Source organism: Passer domesticus, chromosome Z (genome assembly GCF_036417665.1).
Source record: "Passer domesticus isolate bPasDom1 chromosome Z, bPasDom1.hap1, whole genome shotgun sequence".
Classification (NCBI taxonomy): Eukaryota; Metazoa; Chordata; class Aves; order Passeriformes; family Passeridae; genus Passer; species Passer domesticus.
In genome coordinates, this window is record NC_087512.1 from 81893271 (window position 1) to 81920802 (window position 27532).

General features: G+C 43.2%; 1 protein-coding gene across 11 annotated transcripts in view; it reads right to left on the reverse strand.

The window, feature by feature from the left end:
* The window catches only part of RASGRF2 (Ras protein specific guanine nucleotide releasing factor 2), a 128072-nt gene that overhangs the window by 79023 nt on the left and 21517 nt on the right, over positions 1-27532 (reverse strand). For all 11 annotated transcript variants that reach the window (XM_064402913.1, XM_064402912.1, XM_064402911.1 and 8 more), the window contains exon 2: positions 6831-6937. In XM_064402913.1, coding sequence (XP_064258983.1) covers positions 6831-6937 — 107 coding nt within the window. The remainder of the gene's footprint in view (positions 1-6830; positions 6938-27532) is intronic.

The window sequence follows — 27532 nt, forward strand, 5'->3', positions numbered from 1 at the left end:
GTGTAAGGTTTGTTATGGAAGTGCAGGAACAAAAGGCAGGGAAAGGGAGGCATGGAATAGGTTTGAAGAGCAGCAAGCTTTGGAAAACACAGAGATAAGGGGATAAAGGATCACAGGTAACCAGAGTGATCAATACACGGGCCATGTCTTGCACATCACCACCACTACCCATCCTGCCTTCTCACCAAACCTAGCTCTCACTGCTCTCCTTGGTGAGGGATGGCACTGTGCATCCCTGCAGCCCTCAGTGCCACTTTCTGGAGCTGGGACCAAGAGGCCACAGGTCCCTGCAGCTCCAGTGGCCACAGGCGAGCTGGGAGGTGTGAGCCTGGCCCAGTGTGTGAGCCCAGCCATGGCCCAGCCGGGCCAGCCAAGCGCTGGGGACACGCCAAGGCCGGGCTGCACCAACAGGGACTTTGTGATTCGGCTGCTGGAAACGGCTCAAACTAAACTAAACCCAACTTTACTAAACCCAGAGGTTTAGTAACTAATTAGGAACCCCAGGCTGTTCTGCTTGACACAATGCAAAGCAAACAAAAGCAGCTTTGGGAACACCACTGGCTGTGGGGGCTGGCTGAGATGGCTCTGCAGGCCCAAGTGTGCCTGGCTGGAGCTGAGAGCAGCACGGGCACTTGCAGGGATTTCAGCTTTTATAGTTTTCAAATCATGTACTTCTTTAGGGTATAACTCTATATTCCATATACAGTGTTAGTTCCTGTCTTCACATTTGGGTCACACAACACAATCCCTCTGGGCCTGTGGTCCAAGGACAGCCTACAGCCTCAGGCCCTGAAAGTGTAAACAACAGTGAATTGAGGGGAGCAAACTGGGGGGAAATGACTTCAGTACCTGCAGCTGGAATTGGAGGATTAACCTCTGAAATGTAAATGGATCAAACTTATAAATGTGTGAAAAACTGGTGACCATTGTCCATTTTGGGTGCAGCCTCTGGGAGGCTCCTGGCTGCCCGAGCTGCACCTTTTGAAGGCCTTTAATTAACACCCACTTCATTCTCGTAATCTTATCCAGCCTCTGTTCTAGGCAGTCACACCAAGGCATCATGGGGATGGAGGTCCGGGAGCAGCCCCTGGGCAGCCTGCACAGCTCACTGATTTTTGGGGGGCTCACACTGCATGTCTGTCCTAGGTGCACCTCTCTGCCTCACTCCCAGCCCACCAGAAACCACAAAATTCTGGTTATTAAAGCACCAGACCTCAGCTAACACAGCCTCACTGAAAGCAAGGCATCAGCACAGGGCAGTTCTGAGCTGCCACACTGAGATTACAACCCCCTGCAAAATACTGTGTAAAATACACAGCAAAGTGTGCCTGCAAATCTGAGAGAAAGCCTTTCTGCTTCTGTTTGTTTTTAATTTTAAATTGCCAGTTAGAGGGCAGTAGTTTCTTGTACACCTTAAACAGTAACCCAGGTGAAAGAATTATTCCATTTTCCTCCCTGCTCTTCTCCCACATCACTTATGCAGTGAGCAGACCTGGAGGAATGAGACTGATTACAACTAAGCTGGCAATAAATTAAAAAAGCATATTTCCTTTTCAAATCAGTTTCCCAATTAAGTTCACACTTGTGCCTGCACAAAAGGAGGGTTTTTATTCCCATAGGTGGTAAATTTAAGACTTTGGAATAAGCTGAAGCAGAGAAGTCCAATAAATTTTATTAATACTGCATTCATATTTTAAAAAAAAGAACATAAGAGTTTTTGAGCTAAATGCAAAAAAGCCTCAAAATGTAGAAGATTTTGTAAGAGAGAGTGATAAGTACATCTCAGTGTATTGAGGGTGAAAGAGATTTCTTCATAAGAGAACAAGTTCTGGAAGAAAGCCAAAAACAGGACTTCCCAATGCAGTCACTGACAGAGGAATTAGGATTTACCAGGAATAAATCCTCCTTCCCAAAAATGTAGCTCAGGAGGAGCAAACCATGCTCTGCCACCCTGGATATTAACAAGAAACCAAAATAGTGGCAATTCAAATAAAATGGAAGGGGAAGAAAAGTAAGTACAGGTGTGGAACTGATAGTGAGGTTGCAGTGAAATGTACTGGATTAAATATCCCACTTCCTGCTCAAAAGCCAAACAATCTCCCATGTCAGGAAAGGGCTCTATGGGCAGGAACAATGGACAGCATCACAGCAGAAAAGATCCTTTAATTAGGTACTGGCATCCAAATCAAATTTTTATGTACCCAAAGTGGACCATGGGGTGCAGTGGGATTGGAGCAACCTTTTTTCAACACTCTGTTGATAACTGACAAAGTAAATTAGATGTGGAAGAAATTTGGATGGCTACGTGTGATGGGGAAAAAAATAATGAAAAGCAGTCCAAAATTAGATTTTCTGTATGTCAATCTAAGAAAACAAAAAGCCTCAACTACCTCAATTGCATTGTCTCAGCTAACACAGGGATTACCACAGCTCCTCATGAGGATATGACCCTCTGGAAAGCAATTAAATACTTCCCTTTCTCAAATGCCAGCATATTCACACGGAACATGATGTTCCCAGGTCTCTTTTCAATATAAGAGTAGTGGCAGTCTTCTCAATGCCTCCTACAATTTGTAACTAAGACTACCTGAGATAGTACAAAAAAGAATCTTTGAAGTGCTACATAAAATGCCATTCATCAATTCCTAAAAAAAACCCTGAGGTTAGGCTCAAATCAACAGTGGCACTTCAGAAGTTGCCAAAACTTCTCCCATTTGTCAAAAATACAGATAAACTTAAGGGAAAAGGTCTAGATCATGCTGAAGGCAAAATTCAATACCTAAAGACAATCTGTGCTCTTTTGTTCAATTAAGTTGGCAAGAAAAGTCTTACACAATACTCAAAAACTATTACTTTATCCTCTGTTTATGTATCTTCAGCAAAAGACCCAATGGTTTTGTAACTAATTAGAAACTCCAGGCTGTTCTGCTCAACACAATGCAAAGCAAACAAAAGCAGCTTCCAGTAAAGTAGAAAATCATTAGAGCAAGGAGGTAACCCACAATAGGGAAGGACACTCCATGCTTATCAACTAAGGTTTTTTTTGTTTTGTTTTGTTTTGTTTTTTGTATTTTTTTTTTTTGGTTTTTGGGTTTCTTGTTGTTTTTTGTTTTTGTTTTGTTTTTGTTGTTGTTGGGGGGTTTTTGGTTTTTTTTTTTTTGTTTTGGTTTTGGTTTTGGGTTTTTTTTTGTCATTTGTTGTTTGTCCAAGAAAACACACAAAAGCAGTGTCTGTATCCCTGGGAAACTTCCCAAAAAATTTAGATACCTATGCAGAAAAGGTGATGAAGAAAATCCCCCAAATGGCATAGGACCTTGAGACTGTCCCTCACAGAGATGCCCACAGTTCAATATCATCAGTAGTTAATATGTTTCTTTTGTTTCTATCAAATAAGGTAGAAACAGGAAAATAGCAAAAGGGGTGTAGATAAAAATACTGATCTTAGTTACCTCAGAGACCCAGCTGTCCTGTAAAGCCTGCAATTACAACTCCCTGATGGAGTCAAAAGTCAGCCACCCTGACCCTGAATGCCACAAGTAACTTCTCTGCAAGTTCTCAATATTTTCAGCTGTGCATTGTACAGCATTGCCTTCATTTCCTGTCCGTTTCTACCTTGAAAATTCATATGCGACACATTTACAGACTGAACTACAAGGACAAAAATTTACCTCATGTTATGAAGCTCTTCTTGCTTATGTGCCTTTTACACCAGGCAATGGACAGGAATCTTCCAGGATCACTGAGGGTGGAAAATCCCTCTCAGCCCATCCAGTCACAGCTGAGCCCCATCCCCACCTTGTCCCCAGCCCAGGGCTCTGAGTGCCACCTCCAGGTGACACCTCCAGGGATGGGCACTCCAGACCCCCCTGGGCAGTGCCAGGGCAGTTCCTGAGCCCCCTTTCCATGGGGAAATTGCTGCTGTGCCCACCCTGAGCCTGCCCTGGCCCAGCCTGAGGCCGTTCCCTCTGCTCCTGTCCCTGTTCCCTGGGATTAGATCCCAAATCCCTCCTGTGTGTCCCCTCCTGGCAGGGAAAGGTGTGGCAAAACCAAACAGATGCTGCAGAGAGGGAATGCCAGGATGCTGCTGTCCCTGAATGTCCACGAGCACGAGGCAAAAAGCCCTGCTCCCTTCCTCACACTGTCAGTGTCCTCACACTGTTTTGATTTAGCTTTTATGTTTTTCAGATCCTGTACTGCATTATTGGATAACTCTGAACTCCATATACAGTGTTAGTTAGTGCCTTCACATTTTGAACAGACAACACAATCCCTCTGGGCCTGGTCCAAGGATACCCTACAGCCTCAGGCCCTGAAAGTATAAACAAAAGTGAATTGAGGGCAGCAAACTGTGGGGAAATTACTTCATTACCTGAAGCTGGAATTGGAGGATTAACCCCTGAAATGTAAATGGACCAAACTTGTAATTGTGTGAAAAACTGGTGACCATTGTCCATTTTGGGTGTAGTGTCTGGCAGGCTCCTGACTACTCAAGCTGCACCTATTGAAGGCCTTTAATAAATACCCACTTTATTCTCTTAATCTTATCCAGCCTCTGATCCAGGCACTGGACAGCAGAAGCTGTCCCAGACCAGGACAAGCCCTGCAGCATCACGGGGCTGTGGTGTCACACCGGGGACACTGGCCCAGCCCTGAGCCCCAGGGACCCCCAGGGACCCCCAGGGCAGGGGGTGATGTGGCCACCCAGAGCTGCAGCACTGCCCACCTGCAGGGTTGTCCTGGGAGAGGACAGGGCTACATACAGCTGGCATCAGCCATACCTTAAGTTTTAGACTTCATATTTCCCAGACTCTGCGCTGCATTAGTATGTAACTCTGAACTTCATGTAAAGTGTCAGCAGCTCTCCTCACAGCTCAGGCACACAGAACAATCCTTTTCCAGCCCCACAACCAAGGACACCGCTGCAGCTTCAGCCCCAAAAGTGCCAACAACAGGAATGGAGGAGAGCAACCTGGGAGGGTGGGACTGCACAGCCTGGAGCTGGAACTGGACAATGAACCCAATGTGGAAATGGACCAAAACTGATAAAAGTGTGAGAACTTGTGACTCAAGAGTTCATCTTGGGTCCATCTTGGGTCTGCCTTGGGTTGAGCTTTGCCCAGACTTTTGTGCTGCTCAAGGTGCATCCTTTGAGGCCTTTTAATAAATACCCACTTCATTCCTTTGACACTGCCTGGCCTCTGTTGTAGACCACCTCTCCAGACATCACCAACCCAAAATGAGGACACAGATCCCAAAGCTGGCTGCCCAGGCAGCACAAGGCCCTGCCAGGGCCTTGCTTCTCAAGCTCTAAATTAAAAACTACGAGCTGCTCATGTTCAATTTTAGTTCTGAAGCAGAATCACTTCTGTTTACATGGCTCATGTCCTAAGCAATTCAGGAGCTGCCTGGCTGCTTGTGCGTTACCATGGCACTGCAGATTAGCTGAGGTGAGTGTGGATGGGAGGAGGATGCAGAAAGTGCATTTCAGCAGCAGCTTTCCCTCCTGTTACAGATGACAAATGCAGTTATTGGCTTTCACATTGATGTATTAGCTTTTGTTTTGCAAGTTACTATTGATCACAAAGATCCTGATATAGTACAATTTGTAATTCCTTTTAACTGCTTTTTGGTATAGTATAATCTGTCCGTTTATGTATGCATGGTATAGCTTATATAAATAGTAAATAATAATTTGAGAAATATATGGTATCTTAGGGTGTAGCATAATATTAAAATAGAGACTATCTGATGCTAACATGCTTTTATGTAACTAACTCAGAGAATGGTGTAAGATAATTATGTGGTTCCTTGCATTTGCAGACTATCTGAGTGGTAAAATAAGAGTGACAAAAACCAGAACCCAGTTTACTGATTCCTCGTTACCAGGGAGTGTAAAAACAACATGATGGAACCACAGGAAGAAATAAAATATATTGGTTTAATGTACAAGATGGCATGCAGACAAGTCAAAGGTTAAAACCAAGCAAAAGAACATCTAAACCCAAAGGAATGTTTGAATATATACATATTCAACTCAAACTCTTATGAATATGCATGTACCCCCTGTAATGTAGCAGTACACAGAGAAAGTGGTTTAGGTTAATGGTGTGCTTTTGGTAAATAGCCAAGCACCTCAACATTGGATTTTATCCCTTTTATCCCTTATTAAACTTTAATTTATTTAACTTTTTTTATTACAATTTTTGAAGAGTGAGCATCGTTTCTCACACCTCCTGCATTCCTCAGGCCTTCAGTGAGATTTCTTTAATTTAGATTACACCCAAACCGTGGCCACTTGCCACACAGGCCTCCCCTCAGGCACAGACTGGTGCATGGCTCAAGGTCCTACCACATCCCTTTTCACAAAACTGTGGTTCAGGTGGTTCAGAATTGCAGTTTTAAAGCCAAAATTTTATTTGTCACACTTCATCATCTTAATGTCTTGACCTTCTCTTTCTTACATTTATTTCTCTGTAAGAGTTTTTAAGGAAAAAGTCATTTATTCATCTGTCATATCATTAATTTCCTCATTCACATGACACACTTGTCTCTAACAGAACACCAATCCTAGGGCTTCTTCCTAATGAAACACTATTTTTTCTGAACTAATTTCAACTGCAGCACAATTGCTTATGAAAGATAAAAAAAGTGAAATAAGCATTGAATGGTTAAAGGTGTTTTTTTTCTATAAGGTACTCATGAATTGCAAACAACACCAAACTAATAATGTAATCATTTCCTTCTGTTTGGAAGGTGGGTTTAGGTTCTCAAAGCATTATCCATTTATCTGTAATAAAATGGATCAGAGGGTCACAAATCGAGTTTCATACCTTGCTTGGTGAATAGCTTCTACCCACTCATCTCCATCAACCTCATCCTCACAACGCAGCTCCAGTGGCTTCTGCCCCTCATGGCCAAAGAGAACAGTAAAGTAATGCTGCAAATTAGAACAAAGAGAGAAAAAAAAGGTTCAGAAATTCTTACATTTATCAGATACATAAAAATTTTTAAATAAACAAAAAACGACCAAACAAAAAATACAAAACACAACAAACATCCCACCCAGCAAATAAAAACCACCAGAAGACTTTCAATACTCAGCCCAGTGTGCTGCCAGCCCAAGGAAGATGTGTTTTAAGTTTTAGTCTTGGAACATGGATTGAAGTTAAAACTACCCTGAAAAAAATTCCCCTGTGTATCAAGGTAATAGCTTTCATGTACTTATTGCTAAGTTATTGTTCTTAAACTTCCACATCCAAGAAAACAAAATACAATTCTCTAAAGAGCTTCTAAGCCAAGTACAATAACAGAACTACAGCGGGGTGTCTGCAGTTCTCTCTCACATTTTTTAACCTAAAAGTTCCCTCACAAGCCAGCGTGGGGACCCAAGCCTGGAACCACCACCTCCTCCTCCCAAAAATACAAACTGTGCACTGGCTCCAGCTTTTTTCCCACCTTCCCAGAAGAACAGGGACCCTTTCCATCCATCACACTCCCAAAACATGTTTTCCCCTCTCTCAAGAAGCCTCACCCATGGCAGCTACCTTTTGTTTTCACAGGAAAATGCTATTCACCCAAAATCTGGCATATTTTGCACGAAGGGCATTGCCCTGGTGTGTTCCACAGAAGTTTCAGGGAGGTTTTTGTGTCAGAATGCAGCATAAACAGATTTAGCTGGTGGGGAGGGGAGAGACACCCTAGCTCCCATTTCACAGGGATGGATATTTACAACCTTATTTAGCTTGTGTACCAGCTTACAGCCAGGCAGCAAGCAGGCTTCTTCCAGCTCGGATGAAAACAGGTCAGAAAAGTATTCTACCTAAACACAGCTTTAATTTCCACAGGTGCCCTGAATGCACCCTTTAGAAATCCAGATGTTTCACAGGCAGGAGGACGAGTGAGGGTGATAAAAACATCTGGGCTTGGGTCTAAGGTAATTCAGGACAATTCTGACTGAACTTCCCTGGATCTCTCCACTGTCCTCATTGCCCAGAGCTCTCCCAGCCTCATCCACCTCCACACCTGTGCTCAGGGAACAGAAATTCCTGTCTGGGCTCCAGCAGACAAAATCAAGCACTCCTACATTCGGCTTCCTTTTGGGTAACATGAGCACCAAAAAAGGGATACCAGGAGGAGAAATTATTCACTTGTGCATTGTATTAGTTTGTTTAACATCACTGTGTATATAAAAAGCACTCTTCATGCAGAAGGGCACCAGAACTGCAGGATTACAGACAATCACAACAGAAATGAGGCCAAACCAGAATCAGTATTCACATTTAACAGGCTTTAACTAAAGGAAGTTCAGGCTCAGACCTGTTAGGTTTCAGATATTAAACTGCTCCAGAGCCCAAATGAGGAATAATAAATGAGTACAAGGACAATCTTATAACCTGTGGGGTTTCAACAGAGCATATAACTTAAACCTGAATACTATGAATAGGAAGGAAAAACCCATTTAATCAGGTCCATAGGATTCTCCATAGCAGTGAAAGATAAAAACTTTTACAACAATACAGTGCAGTTGAAAATAACCTCCAGCACAGTGAAAAGTGCAGCAAGATTACACACAAATGTGCTCTGTTTATAGAGTGGAATAGTCTATTTTAAAAAGCATATTTAAAGATAAATCACACTGTTCAGCACTGCATATTATGTAACAAGTTATTTGCGTTTCACAAAGCTGTTACATATAAAATTAGAATAAAGACACAAGTGCAGACAAGCACTGGATTTAATCCCATTGTGTGGGGATTCAAGTTAAAGGGAGACAATATCAGAGTCCTCCCTACTTTTGAAGTGCAGCAACTCAGACCTCTGTAAAGCAAGACTTGCAGTGATCTCGTGTCACAGAATTTAAACTCAGAGGTGTGCAGTTACCATGGTGACAGGCACGCCAGAAACACACAGTTAGACCAGGAAAATGCATGCATTTAAACTAACTTAGAGGGCAGCCACACCAGGTCTAGACCCAAAGGCAATTATAGCTAAATTACAGAAGTATTTGTTACAAAATCACCCACATCTGTCAGCCCCCCAAACAGGCATATTGCATTCAAGCATCAGCTCTCACTTCATTTATCCAGAAATAGTCAATTCTAGAGCAAGAAAAGTGCAAGAAAAAATACCATAACATGCCTCTAAAAAGAATCTAAAAGTCAGTTTTAAAATATCTTTTCAAAATAAATGTTGCTCATTTAAAAAACTAATTTACTACAAGAAAATAAGATGGTGTCTGTGATGCACTATTACATTCTCCAAAAGTGATGTATGTGAGTGGGTCTGTATATATAATTACACAGAGACAATATAATTTTAGCACTGCCATTCAATGCCAAACAGTTCAGCTTGCACATCACTGCAGCACAGTACAGGTAAAAAACACCCTTCTGCAGACACACCATCCTTTTCCTGAAGGGGAAACAGTAAATATTTAAGCACTGCAGCACATATTTACATCAACTACCCTCATCACCATCATTATCCCGTCTGCTGGATATCAGGAACACACTTGTGTTTCAAGTTCAGCTAGACAATTTTGTTGTTTATTCTGAAAACCACTGGAGTCATAGAGGGTAATATGAACAATCTGTGTTTTGACATAAAACAAATGAAGTAATTTCATTTCAAGATGCCTTTTCAGTATTCAGGTGCACACGAGTGACACGGCAAGGCTTCATTTGCACAAAAGCACCTTTGGCAGAGTTCTTGAAGGTAAAGCTGGAGAAAAAAAGAGGAGGGAGAGCTTCAGGTGGCTGTCACAGGTATGAAGGCACAACTGACAGCCAAGGAAGGAGTGGAGGGACATCAGGGGCACTGCTGTGTGTCTCTCCTTGGCTCCTACCTGGGGCTAACCAGAACTTCTCCCTGCAGTGAAAGGAGCAGTGAGGGAGGAGCTGATGGGTGCAGAGACAAGGCTGGAGCCAGGCTCAGTCTGGGTGCAGAAATCCTGCACCAGAGCTGGGCTGCCCAGCAGCTCACAGCACAGCTCTGCCCTTGCAAAGCTGCCCAAGGGATGGCAGCGCCCAAAGCAAGGCAGCAAAACCTCTGCAGCTCCAACATTTCCCCTTCAGAGGGGAAAAAGTACTGGTCTGACTAAAAAAAAATAAAAAATAAATCAATCAAACAAACTCTCACCAAAAAAGTGCACAACAACAGAGCAAACAAACAGACAAACAAAAAACACACACACAAAACACCTGAAAAAAACCAAAAGTTCAAAAGCCAACCCCCCCCCCCAAAATAGGAAAAAAATATTAACCCAAATAATACATGCCCTGTAATAAAAATACTGCTTTTCAGACCACTGAGGTCAGTGAGTGGTGATGCCCCAAACAACCCTGCGAGTGAAGCCCTGAGGGACCCAGAGGAATGAGGGTTCCCCGTCACAGGCAGGGGAGCTGCTGCCCCAGGGAATGCCACCTGCCTTCAGCTCCTCCTAAATTCCATCAGCTTCCACTGCCCAGGAGGCAAAGCTCACAGCAGGGAAATGATGCAAGTGCAGCCTGTAAGTTATGTTCCAAAGGGCTCCAGGGTGACACCAAATTGTCCTGTGAACCTCCAGATGGTGTGTGTGGTGTGACAATATAACCCTCCCATGGTCTGCCCTTCACTAAGATTTCCTTGCTGAACATAAAACTAATTTACAATAATGCACTGTGAAATTGTCATTTTAAAACTTAGTTGTGCCATGATCTGGCCAGGGGCTATTTTCTGATTTTTCACCAATTTATTGCAGTCCTGGCTTAACTATTCAAGCCAGGATGTTGAGAGTAAGTTAAAAAGAAAATTACAGGTATCAATATTGGTAAGAATGGAAGCCAGAGATCAAAAACAATGGTGAAAAATTTGTCTGTGAAACAAGATTGCTACCAAAACATTAAGAGCCCTACCAAAAGCCTACCTTCAATGTGAGGCATGAGGAAGCTTAATCATTTGCCATGTATTTAAGGCTTACGTTCACTGCCTGATGTTTGCAAGGGTGTGTTGCAAACCTTTGATGCTGGAAAAGGTGGCAGAGGTGATTAATTAAAATTTGACATGACAAGCTAAAAAGATTTATTGTTCTTGACTTCTTAAGACATTTTCATTTCAGAACCTGGAAGCCTGTGTGCACCCTGAAATGCAAGTAAATTACTGAGCAAAAGAGAGCAACCACTGCAGCAACTGAAAACTCCTCAGTAATCCCAGAAGGAAAAGCAGCAAATTGCAGTCTAAATCAAAGCAGCTTATGCTATCCAAGGACACATTAACTCATGGAGCTTTCAGATGTGTTCTACTGACAGTATTTTGCCCAGCTTCTGAAACACAGAGCAGAATGTGTATTCTGCATTACTCACAGCCTGGGGAAAGGGAAGGAAAAGAAGGGGAAATGTTGGGAAGAAGGCAGCACCTTTAGGAGGGAATAAGTGGGCAAGGATGAACATGTGGAGGTGAGGGAAATGTTTGGGGGGAAGGCAGCAACCCCTCACCGAGAGAGATAATTTAGAACAACGTGTGGTGTCAGGACAAGGGGAATGGTTCCAGCCACAGGAGGGTGAGATGGGATATTGGGAATTAGGAGTTGTTCCCTGGCAGGGTGGGCAGGCCTGGGATGGAGCTCCCAGAGCAGCTGGGGCTGCCCCAGGATCCCTGGAAGTGTCCAAAGACAGGTTGGAGCAGCCTGGGACAGTGAGAGGTGTCCCTGCCCTGTCAGGGGTGGGATGGATGGGTTTTAAGGTCCCCTCCAAGCCAAACCATCCTGTAATTCCATGGCTGTGCCAGCAGCACGGTGGGCAGGAGAGTTCCTGTCTGCCAGGGAAGATTCCCCTGTGCTGGGACTTGCTGTGCCACCACTCCTGGCAGGAAACCCACGGCCCATTGCTGCTAAATTAGCATGAGAACGGGATGATGACAGGACTGAGAATTCATTTTGAAGTTTCCAGGGAGACCTACTGAGCCAACACATTTCATGCTTGTATCACACCAATTAGTAGAAGCTATAATGAGAACAGGATTAGTGGACATCAGAATTAACACGATGTACTCGGGCAGAGTCAGATGGTTTTTGTACAAGGATGGCATCTCCTGTAAACCCAGAGGAGCTCTCATAGGGGTCAACAAGTGTTTGGATTGCAACAGAAATGGTTTTCACAGCAATTCTGACAGATATTTAGGAAAATACTTAAGCATCTAGGACTTAAAAAAAAAGATCACTCTACAGATGAAAAAAAAGAAAAAAAAATCTGATCAAAAGCTAGGAAACAGTTGGAATATTGGGCCATCTGTCAGTTCTTAGAATGAAACAAAGTCGTCAAAGGGCTTCCTCGAGGAATTCTGTTGAGGACTGAGGCAACCATTAGAAAGGATGACAACGTTTGTAAATTATTTGAGATAGTAATGATGAGAATCTATTATTAAGAACTTCAACAGGCCTGAGTTACTGGAGAGCAAGATGGCAGAAGGAATTAATTGTCGTAAATGCAAAGGCATGAGGAAAAACATTCCAAGCTTCACATGTGGAAAGATGGACTTTGTGCTGGGTAGCACCACTCAGGAGCAAGATCCCAGGAAAGGTTCCATGAAAACACCATCCCAATGCTCAGCAATGCCAAAAGAAGCAAATCAGACTACAGGGATGGCTGGAAAGAAGCAGAACACAGTGAACAAGGCAGTTACACTATGAAGCATCCAGAGTACCATGGGCACTTTTGGACTTTTCACACGGACGTAAACTGGGAAAGCTTCAGAAAAAAACAGAAGTGGTGTGGAAAGGGTTGGGTGTGTTCCAGTGGGATAAGTAAAACATTTAATCTGGGACTCTTCAGTGCAGAGAAAGGACAAGGGATGATGGTTTTGTGATGGAGGAGGCCAATTCAGACTGGGTGTGAGGAAGGAGCACTTTACCATGAGGGTGAGGCCCTGCACAGGCTGCCCAGGAGGAGGAGGGTGCCCCATCCCTGGGACAGTCAGGATGTGGCTGCACAGGGCTCTGACCCACCTGATCAAGGTGAGGAAGTCACAGCTCATTGCAGGGAGCATTGGACTAGGAAACCCTTAAAAGGTCTCTTCCAACCAGAATGTTTTGTAATTCAATGGAAGGAACAACTTTGGGGATACAACAGAAGTCTGAAAACCAGGAGGTGTGCAAAGTGGATGAATAGGGTGTCACAGGTCTACTTCTTTTCCAATTAAAAGCAAAAAAATCTATTAAACAAAGGTCAGAGGAAACAGCTTCAAAACAAACAGAAGAAAGTGGTTTTTCTATCACAGAGCTGGTGATAGTCTGGTGATGGTCTGTGACAAAGGAGGTGGTAAATGCAGTGGCAGTGATGTGCAGGGAGAGCAGAGGGTTCAGTGTGCAGAATTTCTGGGCTAGCAAACACACAGAATTCACATGTTTGTAATGCAAACAGTCCTGAAGCTGAAAATAACCGCAAAGTCATTTCAGAGCAGAGGGAAGGGAGAAGTAAAATAAGTATTAAATAGATGCTTTCCCCAGCATGTCCCCACAGCCACCGTGTGGCACAGGTAATTAGAGCAGTTGGACCTTGGTTGAAGCCTTTCTCATAGTCCTAGAGGGGCTAATTAAAACTTCCCTTGGTGGCATGAGCGTCTTCTACAGCCTTCAGATTGCTCTGCACCTGATTATAAACGAGATGTGCTGGTGCCTTCATGAGTGCTGGCTCTAACAAGTTTCCTGGGGTTTTTCTTGCTGGTTTTGGGCTCGATTTTGCTTCTTTAAAAAAATAAAGAAGTAATTTGCAAACCTAGTAGAGATGCACTGGAGTATTTCAGGTTCTGTGTTTCTTTCTGGAGACACCTGGGGATTAAGGAGGGTGGGTTTTTTTACTATGTTTTTTACTATTTTAGTATTACTTTATCATCCCTGATAGGTAGACATTTGATACTGAACAGAGCTAGGGAGAAAAATATTCCAGAGGTAAATGAGAATAGAGCTTTTATCTGCCAAGAGCACATTAGAAGATACTGATTTGGATCTCCCACACTGAGGATATTCAGAGATGGGCTGTGGTATCTGCTCCAGGTTCAGCTTCAAACTGGACAAATACAAAATATCTTGTACTGGGTGAGGGATGGGATGGCTTGCTGTCTCCTTTCTTCAGCCAATATTGAATTAATAGAGTGGCAACCTGCTCTATGAAATCCATTCTGACATCTGACAGTGAATTGCCTTCCTGAGCCATCCTGCAAATATTGCCAGGGCAAGAACAACTGAGGTAATTATATGTAATTATGCAATCAACAGTTTTCCAGTTAGGGAGATTACACATAAATGCACCCTGTGTTATAAACTCTTACTCTGTCAATTAGAAAATACCAACTTGCATGCAAAACAGAAGTCAAGGAATACACAAAGGTCACTGAGGACCTAAATTCTCCTGCAACTCTGTTGACTTGCATTGAAATTACACCAAATTACAATGGTTATAGCACTTGTTTTCATGGATGAGAGAACCAGGCTAATATGGCCCCATCTGCTCCATTTTCAATGCAGACCATTTGTACTTCAGCAGCAGTTTATCAACAGGGGAAAATTCTGCCACATAAAAGGAAAATTTTAACAAGTAAAACCTACAGGAATGGGTACAACAAGCGAGTGCAGCTAAATTATTCACTCATCATAAACTGAACACGGGTACCTTCATCTCAAAGTGCATTTGACACAGTCCAGTGGGAATTTGCTGCCAGAAACCACGAGCCACTTGCTTCCCAGGGACCTGAGAGCTGCCTTGCAGGGACAGCAGAGTCTCTAGTAAACACTCACAGCCCTGCCAGGGCTGCTGCCTCCCTCCCACGTGCACCAGGGCTCCTGGGGCTGTCACTGACACATCTCTGCATCTCATTTCCCCAGGTGACTGACGCTGAGATGTGCCCTGAGGACACTTCTGCAGGCTGCATTCCTGAAAAGTGGAGAGCGACTCCTGCAAAGCACGGCCAAATCCAGCCTGCCCAAGCCCAGGGAGAGACAGAACTGCTCCAAAGACCTGGTGGTGGACACAGCCAGCCCTGTGCTCACCCTCAGCCCCATTGCCTGGATTCTGATCCTCCCAAGCACTGGGGAAAGGACGCAGCACCCAGAGCTGCAGCTTGCGCTCAAACACAAAAATATTCCAGCCACCACTTGTTGCCTCTGCTCCCTCCCAGCCTCGGGTTCCTCTGTGAAATATTCCTTATGCTGGCAAAGGAACAACCACTCTCTGTGGTTGTAGGGGTAATTTCAGAGGTTTTCAGGACACACTCATGTGGAAAGCTCAACAAATAGGCAGACACCTGTGGGGACCACGCCAGTGAAATGTTTTGCAGTGCAAGTGATGGAGAGAGGGAGCACAGAAATCCCATTTTCCCTGCTATTGTATTTGCAGGGTGCCCCAATGAAGGGAGGAGTGATGCATCTGACTCCATGTTCTCAGAAAGCTAATTTATTATTTTATGACATTGTATTGTTTAAAGAATAGTATACTAAACTATACTAAAGAATACAGAAAGGATACTTACAGAAGGCTAGAAAAATAATAATGAAAACTTGTGAGTTTTCATTAACTCCAGAGTCCAACACAGCTTGGCCCTGATTGGCCAAAGAGTGAAAAAAACTCACAGCAGAATCCAATGAAGCAATCACCTGTGGGTAAACAATCTCCAACCACATTCCACATGAGCACTACACGGGAGAAGCAAATGAGATAAGAATTGTTTTCCTTTTTCTCTGAGGCTTCTCAGCTTCCCAGGAGAAAAATCCTGGGTGAAGGGATTTTTCACAAATATGAATGTGACACCCTACTGCAGGTAGGCTGGGGGCACAGCCCCTCACTCCTTGTTCCTGCCCCTTTTCAGGGTTTCTGCAGCTTCCATTTGGCCCAAACTGGAGGGAATGAACACTCACTCCAAGTTTTGGTCCCCCCTCAAGCATGGCACAGCTGAAGTGAACCAGGACTACAGCCCTACCACATAACTAAGCAGAATACAAATAAATTAGTGGAAATCCAACTAAATTTGTAGAAATCCAACTAAATTGGTAGAAATAGAGCTGTATCAGTAGGAATGTAGCTGCATCAATAGGAAATGTGATCTTCAGTCTGACACAGAAAGGACAGATGGGGAAAACAGACAGAAACAGACCAAAGGGAGTATTATAATAATTTCCAGTGTTAACATTTTTCAGGACTCAAAGCTTTCTGTGTTTTGGGGTTTTTTTCTCCACGCTGTCTCATTTGTTCACCAGTTGTCACAACCTTAACCTTTCTCCATGTACTTACAGCCTTCCCCTCCTTGTCCAAGCAGCAGCCAGAGCTCTCCAGCCCTTTCCTCTGAACCTGAGAGTGCTGAGAGCTCCTGCACACCAATTCTGACACAAACCTCAGCATCTGGTTTGCCCTGCAGAAGACATCCCTGTATTTTAATTAATAGATCAAACTTTAAAGGCCAGAACGAACATTTATAACCTTCTATTTTGATTACTTATGTAATATGGACCAGAAAAATCTCTCCAGAGAGCTCCTGCATCAAACATGCAGAATCAAGATGAGACACACATCCTCCTTCATCCATCCAACACAGAAAATAAACACAGAAAATAATGGAAAACCCTCCTGAGCCCAAGTTAAAAGTTTCTAGGTAATAAATTACCCCCACTGCTGAAAAACATGCAGCCTCATTTTAAACAATGAGCAGGCAGGTAAATAATGAAATTATATGAACAGCCTTTATTTTGAAGATTGCATTCCTATACTGTGCACTGCCAAAGTGAAGCCTGGCTTCCTCAGCAAACACCATCACACATGTACCAAAAATAAAAAGGAACAAAGATAAATCCACCCCAAAGCATTCACACAAACAATTTCTACAGAGCAAACAATTCTGATGTATTAATTTACAGGAAGCAGATTAATTGACTGTCTTCTAATTATATTTTCAAAATATGCAAACACAGCATTTGACATTTTCAAAGCTCTTTACAGACAGTAACTAATCTCCAAATTCCTCTACAAGGTAAGAATTATGGTGCCCATTTTAGACACAAGGATATGTGCAAAGATGCCCAAATATAGATCTGCTGTAAAAGAGTTCAACTCAAGACTGCTATAAACAGAGCCTCTCTCCCTGAAGTGAGCCAACACACGATAGGGAGGCAAGAATAAGAAGTCAGCACATCTCAGACCTTGTTACACCCCTGTTATATATAATAATTTCTATCTATAAACATTTTCAAGGAAAAAAAAAACAAAAAACCAAACACTTGAAATTTCAAGCCACTGCAGTTTTGTGTGAGATGAGGGACAAGGCTGGTACAGACACACACCAACACCAGAGACTGACAGAGCTCTGATGAAAAATCAAAGACCACTGCAAGGAGCCAAACACAAGGTTTTCATGACACCTGAATGATTTTATTGCACAGGAAAACACCCTTTTGTGGGCACCGTGCTCCCTGACAGCCACACTCTATGCTTAAGCAGCCCTGAAGGGCCAGAGCCTCATTACAACCTTGTAAAAAAATGGGCAGGAAAAGTGACAGAGTCTGGTTTTGAGCAAGAAAAGGTAATTGCAACACCCAGGAGGGCAGGGAAGGACATTTCAGGGGCCACAGAGCAGAACACAGAGCTGCTCTAACCACAGCTCTCAGAGGAGCAGCTCTTCATTAGAATTGCACTTCCCAACCTCTCCCCAAGGGCTGTGAGCAGGAAAGTTCCTGTTCAGGGAACCTGTCACTGCCTCCCTCAGCACATCTGGGTGTTCCAGCACATCTGGACACCCCAGACCCCCTGAGCAGATGGGTTCACTCAGATGCACAGGGAGATGAAACACCAGCCTCAGCTCAGCACAGCACAGATCCAGTCACTGAGTCCTGTCCTGTCTCACCCACCAAGGAACTGGGATGAAATTTCCATGGCATTTCTACACACATTCTTCAATCTACTGTCCTTTGAAGTCTCCAAATTTGCAATGAAAGAAACCCCAAACTAACAAAATTAACCAAGGAAAAAAAAAAAACCAAACCAAACCGACAAAAAAACCAAACAAACAAACAAACAAACAAAAAAAACAAACAAACAAAAAAAAAACCACACAATAAAAAAATTAAAAAAAAAAAAAAAAGAAAAAAGAAAACCAAAACCAAAAACCCCCACCCCAACAGAAACAAAAAACCAACCAAACAAAAACCAATGATGCACCTCACCTTGGCCAAGCAACAATTAAGATGATTCCATCATATGACAATCCTTCCTATTCCCCAGGACTTCTGATTGTCCATTTTCAATTTCTGGTTTTGCACAAAGATCGTCTGAAATTTCCTTAACTGTTGACATTATTTGGACATGCTGTAACAGTAAATACTCCAATACTCCACCTTGCAAATATAGAAAAAAAATCTCACACTGACAAAGGTCACAGCCACCAGCATTTTATAAGAAGAGTAAGAACTGAGTTGCACTACACCAATTGTGAGCTGAAAATTAAGTTTTCAAAATTTGGCTGGAGATTGCTGTAATGTGTTCAAGCTTTATGTCAAATAAAATTATGCTTGGGCTTTAAAACCAATGGCATTACAGATAGAATCCACATTTTATAATATTGACTGTCCAAGAGCCACTTAAGCACACATTCAGTTTTTAGCAATTTACCCAGCTGGAACTGCAGCACATGTTTTCTTTTCAGGTTTTTACTAATATGTCCCCAATCATATTAACTGTGCTACACTCAATATCTTAGTAACAGAGATTTTGGAGTTGATTCAGTTTGAAGGTTTTCCAGTGTGGAGTGCTTTAAACACAGAGACAATATACCTAATACTCACCCAAATTAGTGTCATGATATATCAAAGGACATGTTGAAGTTTGCTTTTTAAATAATTCAACAATTACTCATATTCTCTGATAACAGGATAGAAACTTTTCACATCTTGCAGAGAATGCCTGGAGTTCTGTTCCCCCACAAATTGTGGTTTCAGCCACACCTGTCATTCCAGCACTATTAATCCAGAAGCAAAGTTTGTACAGGAGGTAAATTACTCACGGTAGGAGGTTCAATCCCTTCCTCACTCATTGCCCTCATTTTGCACTGTTTTCACCCTGTGGCAGAGCCTCCCACCCCCCTGTTGGGAAGGATGAAAGTTTGACAAGAAAGTCTCACAGATCCGGATGCTTGGCAGGAAGATTTTTGAATGCAGAAGCTGAGGAAGGAATAGAGATGGAAGCAAGTTTTGGTATAGAAGGAAAGAACTGCTGAGCCACTCTCACTGGATAACCAAGGAGGCAAAGGCTCTGTCAGTTAGAAGGGGTTTTATGGCTTAGAGCAAAGGACAAACCCACCTCAAACAAGAAGAGGTTTTCACCCAGCAGGAGGATTCCACAGGCAAACAGTCAGCAGATGTTGCAAGGAGAAAAAAGGCCTCAGAATTTTCCACTGTGAGAAAACTGAGAACCAACTTCTGGCTTAAACTGTGATGTACCAGCTGTTAGTGATGGGAGGACAGTGACATGGATTTGGTGATTACAGCAGTTATGGTGGGCTGCAGGTAAAGGGGAAGGTACAGACTGGCTCTGCTGTGTGGAGATGCTCAGCAAGGAAAGGCACAGAATGCTTTTGTGCCCTGACCTCAGGGTGCCCAGGCTGCCTGCAGCTGCAGCTGTGGGCACAGGCTGTGCCACCCACGGCCTGGGGTGCTGTGACACCTTGGATGTGACACACTGCACGTGGAGGAGCTGCTGGAGCCCTGCAGCCCTCGTTTTGGCTCCTACACCCACCCCAAACACTGAACCCCGAGAGAGAGGGGAAGGGGCTTAAACCAAACAGACCATGAGGAGCTGCAGAATCACAGGGATCACAGATCATGGAATTTTTTGGGTTGGAAAAGCCCTCAAAGATCAGAGCCCAGCCCTTTCTCAGCACTGCCACAGCCACCACTGACCCCTGTCCCCAAGTGCCTCTTCCACTCAAACTCATGAAAAAGAAGGTGAAGAAGAATGACTAGCCTTCATTTTAAAACTTCTATTTTGTTTTATATATATAATTAATTATCTATATTATAAATAATATAGATAATATATCTATTATAAATAATATATAAATAATACATATTATTATTATATATTATTACATTCTAAAACTTGGAACTCTACATTTTCTACTGTGTGATATTATGTACTTTTATTTAAATTGTACACTCATAATCTCAGTTTTATTATTTAATTCCAAAAGCCTTTTTTACAGCCTCAGGTCAAATATAGTGGTTTTTTTGGGGGGGTCAGTGTCTGTCAGCACAGAAAGTTTAGAAGTCTCATTAGTCAGGGTTCTAATATCCTGGGCAGAGCAGAGCCTGACCCTGCTGTGCACACACAGGGGATTTGGGAATCTCAAATCTCACGGATTTGAGAAGTGGAGAGTTCACTTGGGAATGTCACCTCTGTGCAAGGCACGGGTGGCAGTGGCAGCAAAGGAAAATCCCAAGCAGGCAGCACCATTCTGGAGAGGACAGAGTTACAGAGGGGTTGGAAAGGGGGGCAGAGAAGCACAGGCATCACTTTCTCCCTCCCAGAAGAGAGTAAATTGTATGCAGAACAATGGGATTTTCTGTTCATTTTCCACAAAGAGAATATTTTATGTTCCTCCTTCTTATGCAACCTCAAATTTTGCTTTCCATGTCAATACACATCCCCAGCAGCAAGAGCTTTCTCAGGCTAACCTGAATAAACACGGAGATTTTGGGCTCCCAGGGGACATCATCTCTGAGCAGGAAAGCCTTCCCATTGTTGCTCTTCCACAATAAATCCTGCAAAGCCCAGGCTTGAGAGGTGCAGAACAGCATCCTCATCTCTCCTCTCTGGCAGGAAAAAGGCCAAATTTACTATTTCTTGCCAGTTTGACAATTGTACTTGATAGTTCATTAAGTCCTGCACTTGCCATACAACTGAAGAAACTTTTAAGTAAAGCTCTGCTTTCCACTATGTTTGTTTCACAGTGCTTTTCAGAACAAATTGCTGAAAAAATCTGGAACAGCAAATGAAGCAGAGTGGCAAAACCAGCTTCAGCTTGGATACAAACAGAATTATTTTGGGGAATGGTATTGCACTTTCTTTTAGTGGTGCCAATACCAAGTTTTAGAAGTTTGTGATTTCTTCCCTTTTAGTAGGGTTTTTAGTAAACTCTACTAAAGGTCCACACATCTTATGTCATGTAATAGCACAGCCTGAATGATCAAAGAAGTCTTCAAATGGCAAATGTTGAAATTCAATTTGCTTCTCATTTCTTTTTTTTCCATTTGCACATAAAAGTCTTGGTTTTAGCTGAAATCCCTCTCCCTCTCAAGCAAAGTACACTGCTGGATTTTTCTTCTAATTGTAACCAAAACTGGTCTCTTTTTTTTTTAAATACAGAAAAACACCCCATCTTTAGGCCATCAGTTTCCATCAAATTGTCTGAGAAGCAGTTTATCACTCAGAGCTGCATCTAAATACAAACAGTTTCTCTTGTTTTTTGTTCTTAACTCACTGGAATGTATTGTGGGAAGACTATGTCAGAAATTCTACTTCTCCTCTCAAAATCCTCTCATTTTTCAGAGCTTTGTAGCCCACATGAATATTACCCTTTCCAAAGGCAGAGAAACACACAGCAGTGTGTCAGGATGGAAAAGCCATCCAGTTTTGCTGCTGATAACAAGAAAGGGAAACCATAAAAAACCGAATTTTCTGCATTAGCAGGCATACAGGGCATAATGTAAAAAATACAGTAGGAATTCAGCTGCAGCCTTCAGGTCAGTTAAATGCTCAATCACTTTCTTGCTGAAAATGTGAGGTTTTTTTCTGCAGCAACAGATAAAATATTCCTTAAGTCATCTTTTCTTGCAAACTATTTCTAACAAAAGGAAAAATAGTTCTGAAATCTTCTGCTCTGATTTACACCAGAGTTGGGCAAGGGATGGGTAAGGGGTGGCAACAGGTTAAAAACCCCACAGCTTTTATCCTAAAGGAAATTTAAATGCTTCTCTGTATCAATTGTTGTTTAGAATCATAAAATCAAAGAAAAAAAAGCACTTTGTGTTGATTGAACCAATTATGTTTTTGTTTTGTTTTGTTTTTTTTTCTCCCAGGTCTTTTGAAACTCTTACTTCCATGCAAAATAATTATAACTAAAAGGTGAAGAGCAGCAAGCAGGGACACTCCCCTTGGATTCCCCCCCTTCTTGCCTTCATTCTTAGAATTCTATTTCTGACACCTCCTCCCTAACCTTTGTAATGTAAAACATTAATAAACTTCTTTGTTCTGGCACTTGCATAAAATGGGATACCAGTGCTACTACTGCAGGAGTTGTAGTAATTATGGAGATTGCCATCCTACTGCCTGACATGGTGTCAGAAAGATAACCAGGTTAATTCAGGTTTCTTGGGAAAAAGAAACCCACAAAGCAATCCCTATCAAGCGTTTAAAATTACCTTTGTTCCAAAGACAAAACAATGCAGAAGTGCTTTTGATAACTAAAGAAAGAAGTTTCAGAGTTCACATTTTTTGACACAACTGGGGAAACTTACTGTCTTGCAACGTCCCAGTTTTGTATCCCCATGTAAAAAAAAAAAAAAAAAGAAAAAAAAGAAAAAGAAAAAAGAAAAGGTGTAAGAAGCACATGAATTTACTTGCTTGCTGTGAAAAGGATCACCAGGATCACCAAGCCCACCCTCCCAGTGTCCCAAGCCTTGTGTGGCTCCCAGCAAACAGCTCCAGTGTCACTGTGACGTGTGGGGGCTTCTTTCTCATCCTCCTCCTCCTCCTCCCCAGAGGAACTCTGAGTGCAATCAAAAAGCACAAAAACCACTTTAAATTCAGTTGACAAGACCCACGGGATCGTTTTTATTCTCCTCCCACACCTTTTCCTTTCAACAGAACATTGTTGGCTCTATGAACACAAGCTGCAGTTGTCTCAAGAGCTGCTGAGTAAAACACAGATATAACAGAGTTATAAAATAATTTGTGTACAAACAGAATACAGCAGAGGTGTGACAGGTTACAGCTCTTGCTATCCTGGCTCAAATTAGCCACAGCCACTTGCTAGTCCTTAAATGATCCAGAGAATGGGGGAAGAGCAGAGTGTTCCCAAAAATGGTCCGCAAAATCATAAAAACACAACTTTTAGGGGCTGCTACTCAGTGATTGAAATGGCAGAGTTATTATTTTTCTAATAATTGTAAAATGAAGGCATGTGCTATTACAAAACACAGCAGGCAAATGCTTTACTTGCTATCAGTGTGCATATCTCTTATTCTTTTCATAAGGGATATGAACATAATTTTGTCTTGCAGTACAACTAAACAAGTTTGCTTTTCAAAAAAAAAAAAAAAAAGATGGTTTCCTAGTACCACAGCTTGAATAGTTGAACAAATCTTAACACTAAGAGACACGTCACAGCTCCCTACATTTTTACAGGTTTGCCTTTTAGACATTTCAAGTTACCAGGGAAACCCGTATCTTGTAAATATTTATATCAGATAAATCTTTAAATTTCCACAAGTGCTGGTCTATGCCATTGCCCCAGCTAAAGGAGCACCATTTAGAGGTGACACACTGAACATCAGCTTGCTCACAGTTCCTCTGAAGCACACAGCAGGGCAGTGATAATGTCACTCAGCCACAGGGGTTGTGCAGCAGAGTCCTAATAAAACCAGCTGCAGGCAATTCTGCAGCCTAACCAAGTGACAGATGTCCCAGTATAATTTGGGGCCTGTGCACAGGAAAAGCACCATGTCCTGCTAGGAAGGTCAGTCATCCAAATTCAGCTATTTACACTGCTGGGCAGAGAGCTGGGATGAAGGTTTTCCACGTGCTTCTGCCAGCCACTCACCCAACAGCACCAGAATAATTAAGGATTGTGGGTGTTTCACTCCCAGCAGTGTGTCCTCTGATTTAGCTGGCTGGATTAGGACCTCCACGCTGAAACCTGATAATCACCAAAATAAAAGGAAAGCTCCACCTAAATGCAGAGGACTCTGGGCCTTGATGTGTGACTCTGATGCCACTGGGGTTAAAAAGGTGCAGTTCCAGCCTGCATCACCCACCACTCCCTGCACTTCTCCCTCCTGCACTAACTCCCAAACAAATTTGTAGGCACTGGAAATACACCACAAGCTGAAGGTCCTTACAGAAGTTAATGGCTCTTTTTGCTCAAGGTTTTGTTCCACGCCCCTGCTCAGTGAGTTCTCCCTGTCCTGTGTGCAGGTGTGAGGAGCAGCAGGTCACATCTCCTGCACACTTGAAAAACTCAACAGAGACGACCAAAACCCACCAGCCATTCAGTACAAGGAAGAGAAAACACGTTATTACAAAGTACTGAAGTTTTTATCTATTACCTCGGAAAGAAAAGAAACCACAAGGCATAAACCAGACACAAACACAGATCAACAAACATGACATCATTGTGATACAGGTACCTTAGGAATAGAAAATTTGTATTTTTCTGTCTGCTATCCTAATTCTCTTCCACCCTTGAATATTGCAGAAAATAAATACTACATGCCACATATCAGGCAGGCTCATAAAACAAATCAAAAGTGTTGGAAAAACAATAATTAGCATCCCTTTTTGAAGATTTTTATAGGCACAAAAGGTAGTAGGAATCTATTTTTAATGTAATGTGGGAAATTCCCACAATTCAAGAAAACAAAAACTGTTTCTGGGCCACAGGCACAGTCTGTAATGCTGATGGGGCAAAACCTTCTCTGTCCACCTTCACACCAAAGGCAGGGTGGAAAAGAGCTCATTTCAGGTGAGCAGAGCATAAAATTCTTACAGGAAGTAACTGAAGCACCAACAAAAACAATCTGGTTGTGAGGTAAACTATCTTGATACTAATTCTGATACTCCAGACACTAAACTGTCTCATGCTGAGAGCTGAACCTGCACAGCTGCACCGTGCCCAGGTTCCTCACTATTCACCCCAGAAAGGCTTTGCTGCCCCTGTGCACAAGTGGGGGTCAGAGCTGCAGTGACACAGGAAAAGGTTTCCCAGTGATTTCTGCAATTCAGACCTCAGACCTGCCCAAAATGCTTTTTCTTGCATCCCAACCTGCCAACCCCAGCAGTCCCCAGTGGCTGCTGCCAGCAGTCTCAGGGATCACTCCTTGCTATTGATGCCTCATTGGGCTACCTAAAAACTGGGGGCAGGCAAAGTAAAGAGAATAAAAAGCAGTATTATTTATTGAAGGGCCTTCAGGTACATTTTGGGCAGGCAAAACCCTCCCTCAGGGGCTGCAGCCAAAATGAACAACAGGTCACGGGTTTTCACACTTTTATAAGTTTGGTCCATTTGCATATTGGGGGTTAATGTTCTAATTACAGCTTCAGGTAATGAAGCCATTTAACCCAAATTTCTCCCCCCAACTCACTTTTGTTTCCATTTCTGGGCCCTGGGGCAGTGAGGTGTCCCTGACTGCCAGGCCTGGAGAGGAATTGTTGTGTCTGCCCAGGATGGGACAGCAGCAGCTGACACTGAATGTGGAGTTTAGAGTTATGCACTAAGGAACTGCAGGATCACAAATACATGAAAAATATAAAAGCTGAAATCCTGAGGCATCACTATCACAAAGAAACACCTTTTGGTTTTGATCAGCAGCGCAGTGTTGTGCTGCTCAGGGCGGATCATGTCCTGCACCTCAGGGCTCAGGGCAAGGACAGACCCTCTGTGGTGATCACACACCTGGGCAGGCAGACTGCTCTCTTTAATTAGCTTATTCCACTGTTTCTCCACGTGCACTCATCCCATTCCCTGCCTTAGGCTCCTCCTGGAGTCACCCCGTAGCAAGTCCAGTGCAGCCCCTAAAGCTCTTCCCTGCTTCCCATAGCCAGAGCTCAGCCTCCAGGTGACCTCAAGCCCTTTTCCTGACTTCTGCTAATTCTAGTTCAGGTGGCAATCCAGTCAAAAAATCACTGGATTTCGTGTGACTAACTGCCTGGGAAGTCATTCATTGCCAATTTACACTTGCTTACTTTCATTACAGGTGGCCATTCCAAATATTTCAAGTATTTAAGGCGTATAACGAAATTTGGCAGAAGTCCAATGTGAAAATTTCCTGAGCCACAAAAGAAAGCTCTCACTGCTAAATGGGAAGGCTGCTACCATGTAGTTTCCCATCGATTTTTTAAGTAAAAGAAAGGCTAAAGGTATTGTACAAATACCCAGAGAAACTGATTTTCCCCAAAAATTATTGTCCTCTTTTGTTGTGAAATTATTGTGTATGTTCAAGGCATGGTGTGGGACAATATTTGCTTATAAAACCAGCATATTTCCATCAGGTGCAATGTCTCCAACTCGTGTAATTCCCTGGAAAACCCTACCCAGCCATCAGTTGCTGAGCCCAGGAGAGAGTGAGGATCAAACCCTTGGTGTGTGGTGGTGAAGCTGCTTTGACACAATCCACACTCAACCTGCTGCAGGAGCCAGGCTGGAACCATCCCACATTAATTTCATAACTATGAATGGCAGGTAATTAATGCCTTACAGCCCAGGGCTGACACCCCAAGTGCTGGTGCCACCCCTGCAGAGGTTGTCCCCTGCTCTCTGTCCCTAAATGTCCTCTCAGGGGTGCTCTGTGCCCACCACACCAACCCACAGGTGCCTGGGGCTCTGCAAACACAAACTCAGCTTTTCTGGCCTCAAAAACTGAGGTATTTTTGGCCCCACTCATCTCCTAGGGCAGGCCATCGGGAGGCAAACGTCGTCTGCTGACAAAAAGCTGCAGTGCATGGCATCACTGCAGGAGCACTGCAATCCCTTTTTCTTTTATTCGACCAGAAAGTGCCCTGGATGAAAGGTCTGCAGCCACACACACAGGAGTCCAGAGGCTCTCAAACAAATTGCAGGCTCCAACCTCAGTGTCCTGGACATCAGCAGTGCCCCAGGGAAACAGCCAGGGCTCACACTCAGCTCAGAGAAGGCAGCAGAGCTCCTTGGTACCAAGGCAGGGGCGCACAGCCATTCGGAGAAAATAAATTGGGGGTTTGGTGGTGAAATGCTGAGCCAGGCAGCAGTGCCACAATTGCCAGTGATGTCCTGTTCTGCCCCCACCAGAACAGCTCAGACCACACACCAGGCATCAGTTCCCACGTCTGAGGGTGGGCGTCTGACTAGGAGACCAATTCCACTGCTGGTTTCCAATGCGTTATTTTTTTCTTTTTTTTAATAGATTAGATGACAGTGTATACTTAAGACAAAGATATTATTCCTGCTGGCTGTCAACTGATTCTAGAAAGCCAGAAATTCTGGCCTGCTGGTGATGAGGCTAACCCTACAGGAGATGTGCAAGCATTATTTTTAAAACATAGCCTGTGGCAGGGACATGGAAGTTACATAAAAATTTTAAAAACTCAGGCCAGCACTAAGTGTGATGGGTGCCAAGTACAGTAGGAAAGAATTATTCCTGCCACATTTGATGATAGCAGTTATGTTGGCACACCTCAAAAAATAAATTTAACTAAGTACATTTAATAAGCACATTTCTGAACTGCAAGAAGGAGCTCTTGCAGGTGATGAGAGAGGGTTAAATGGGCTT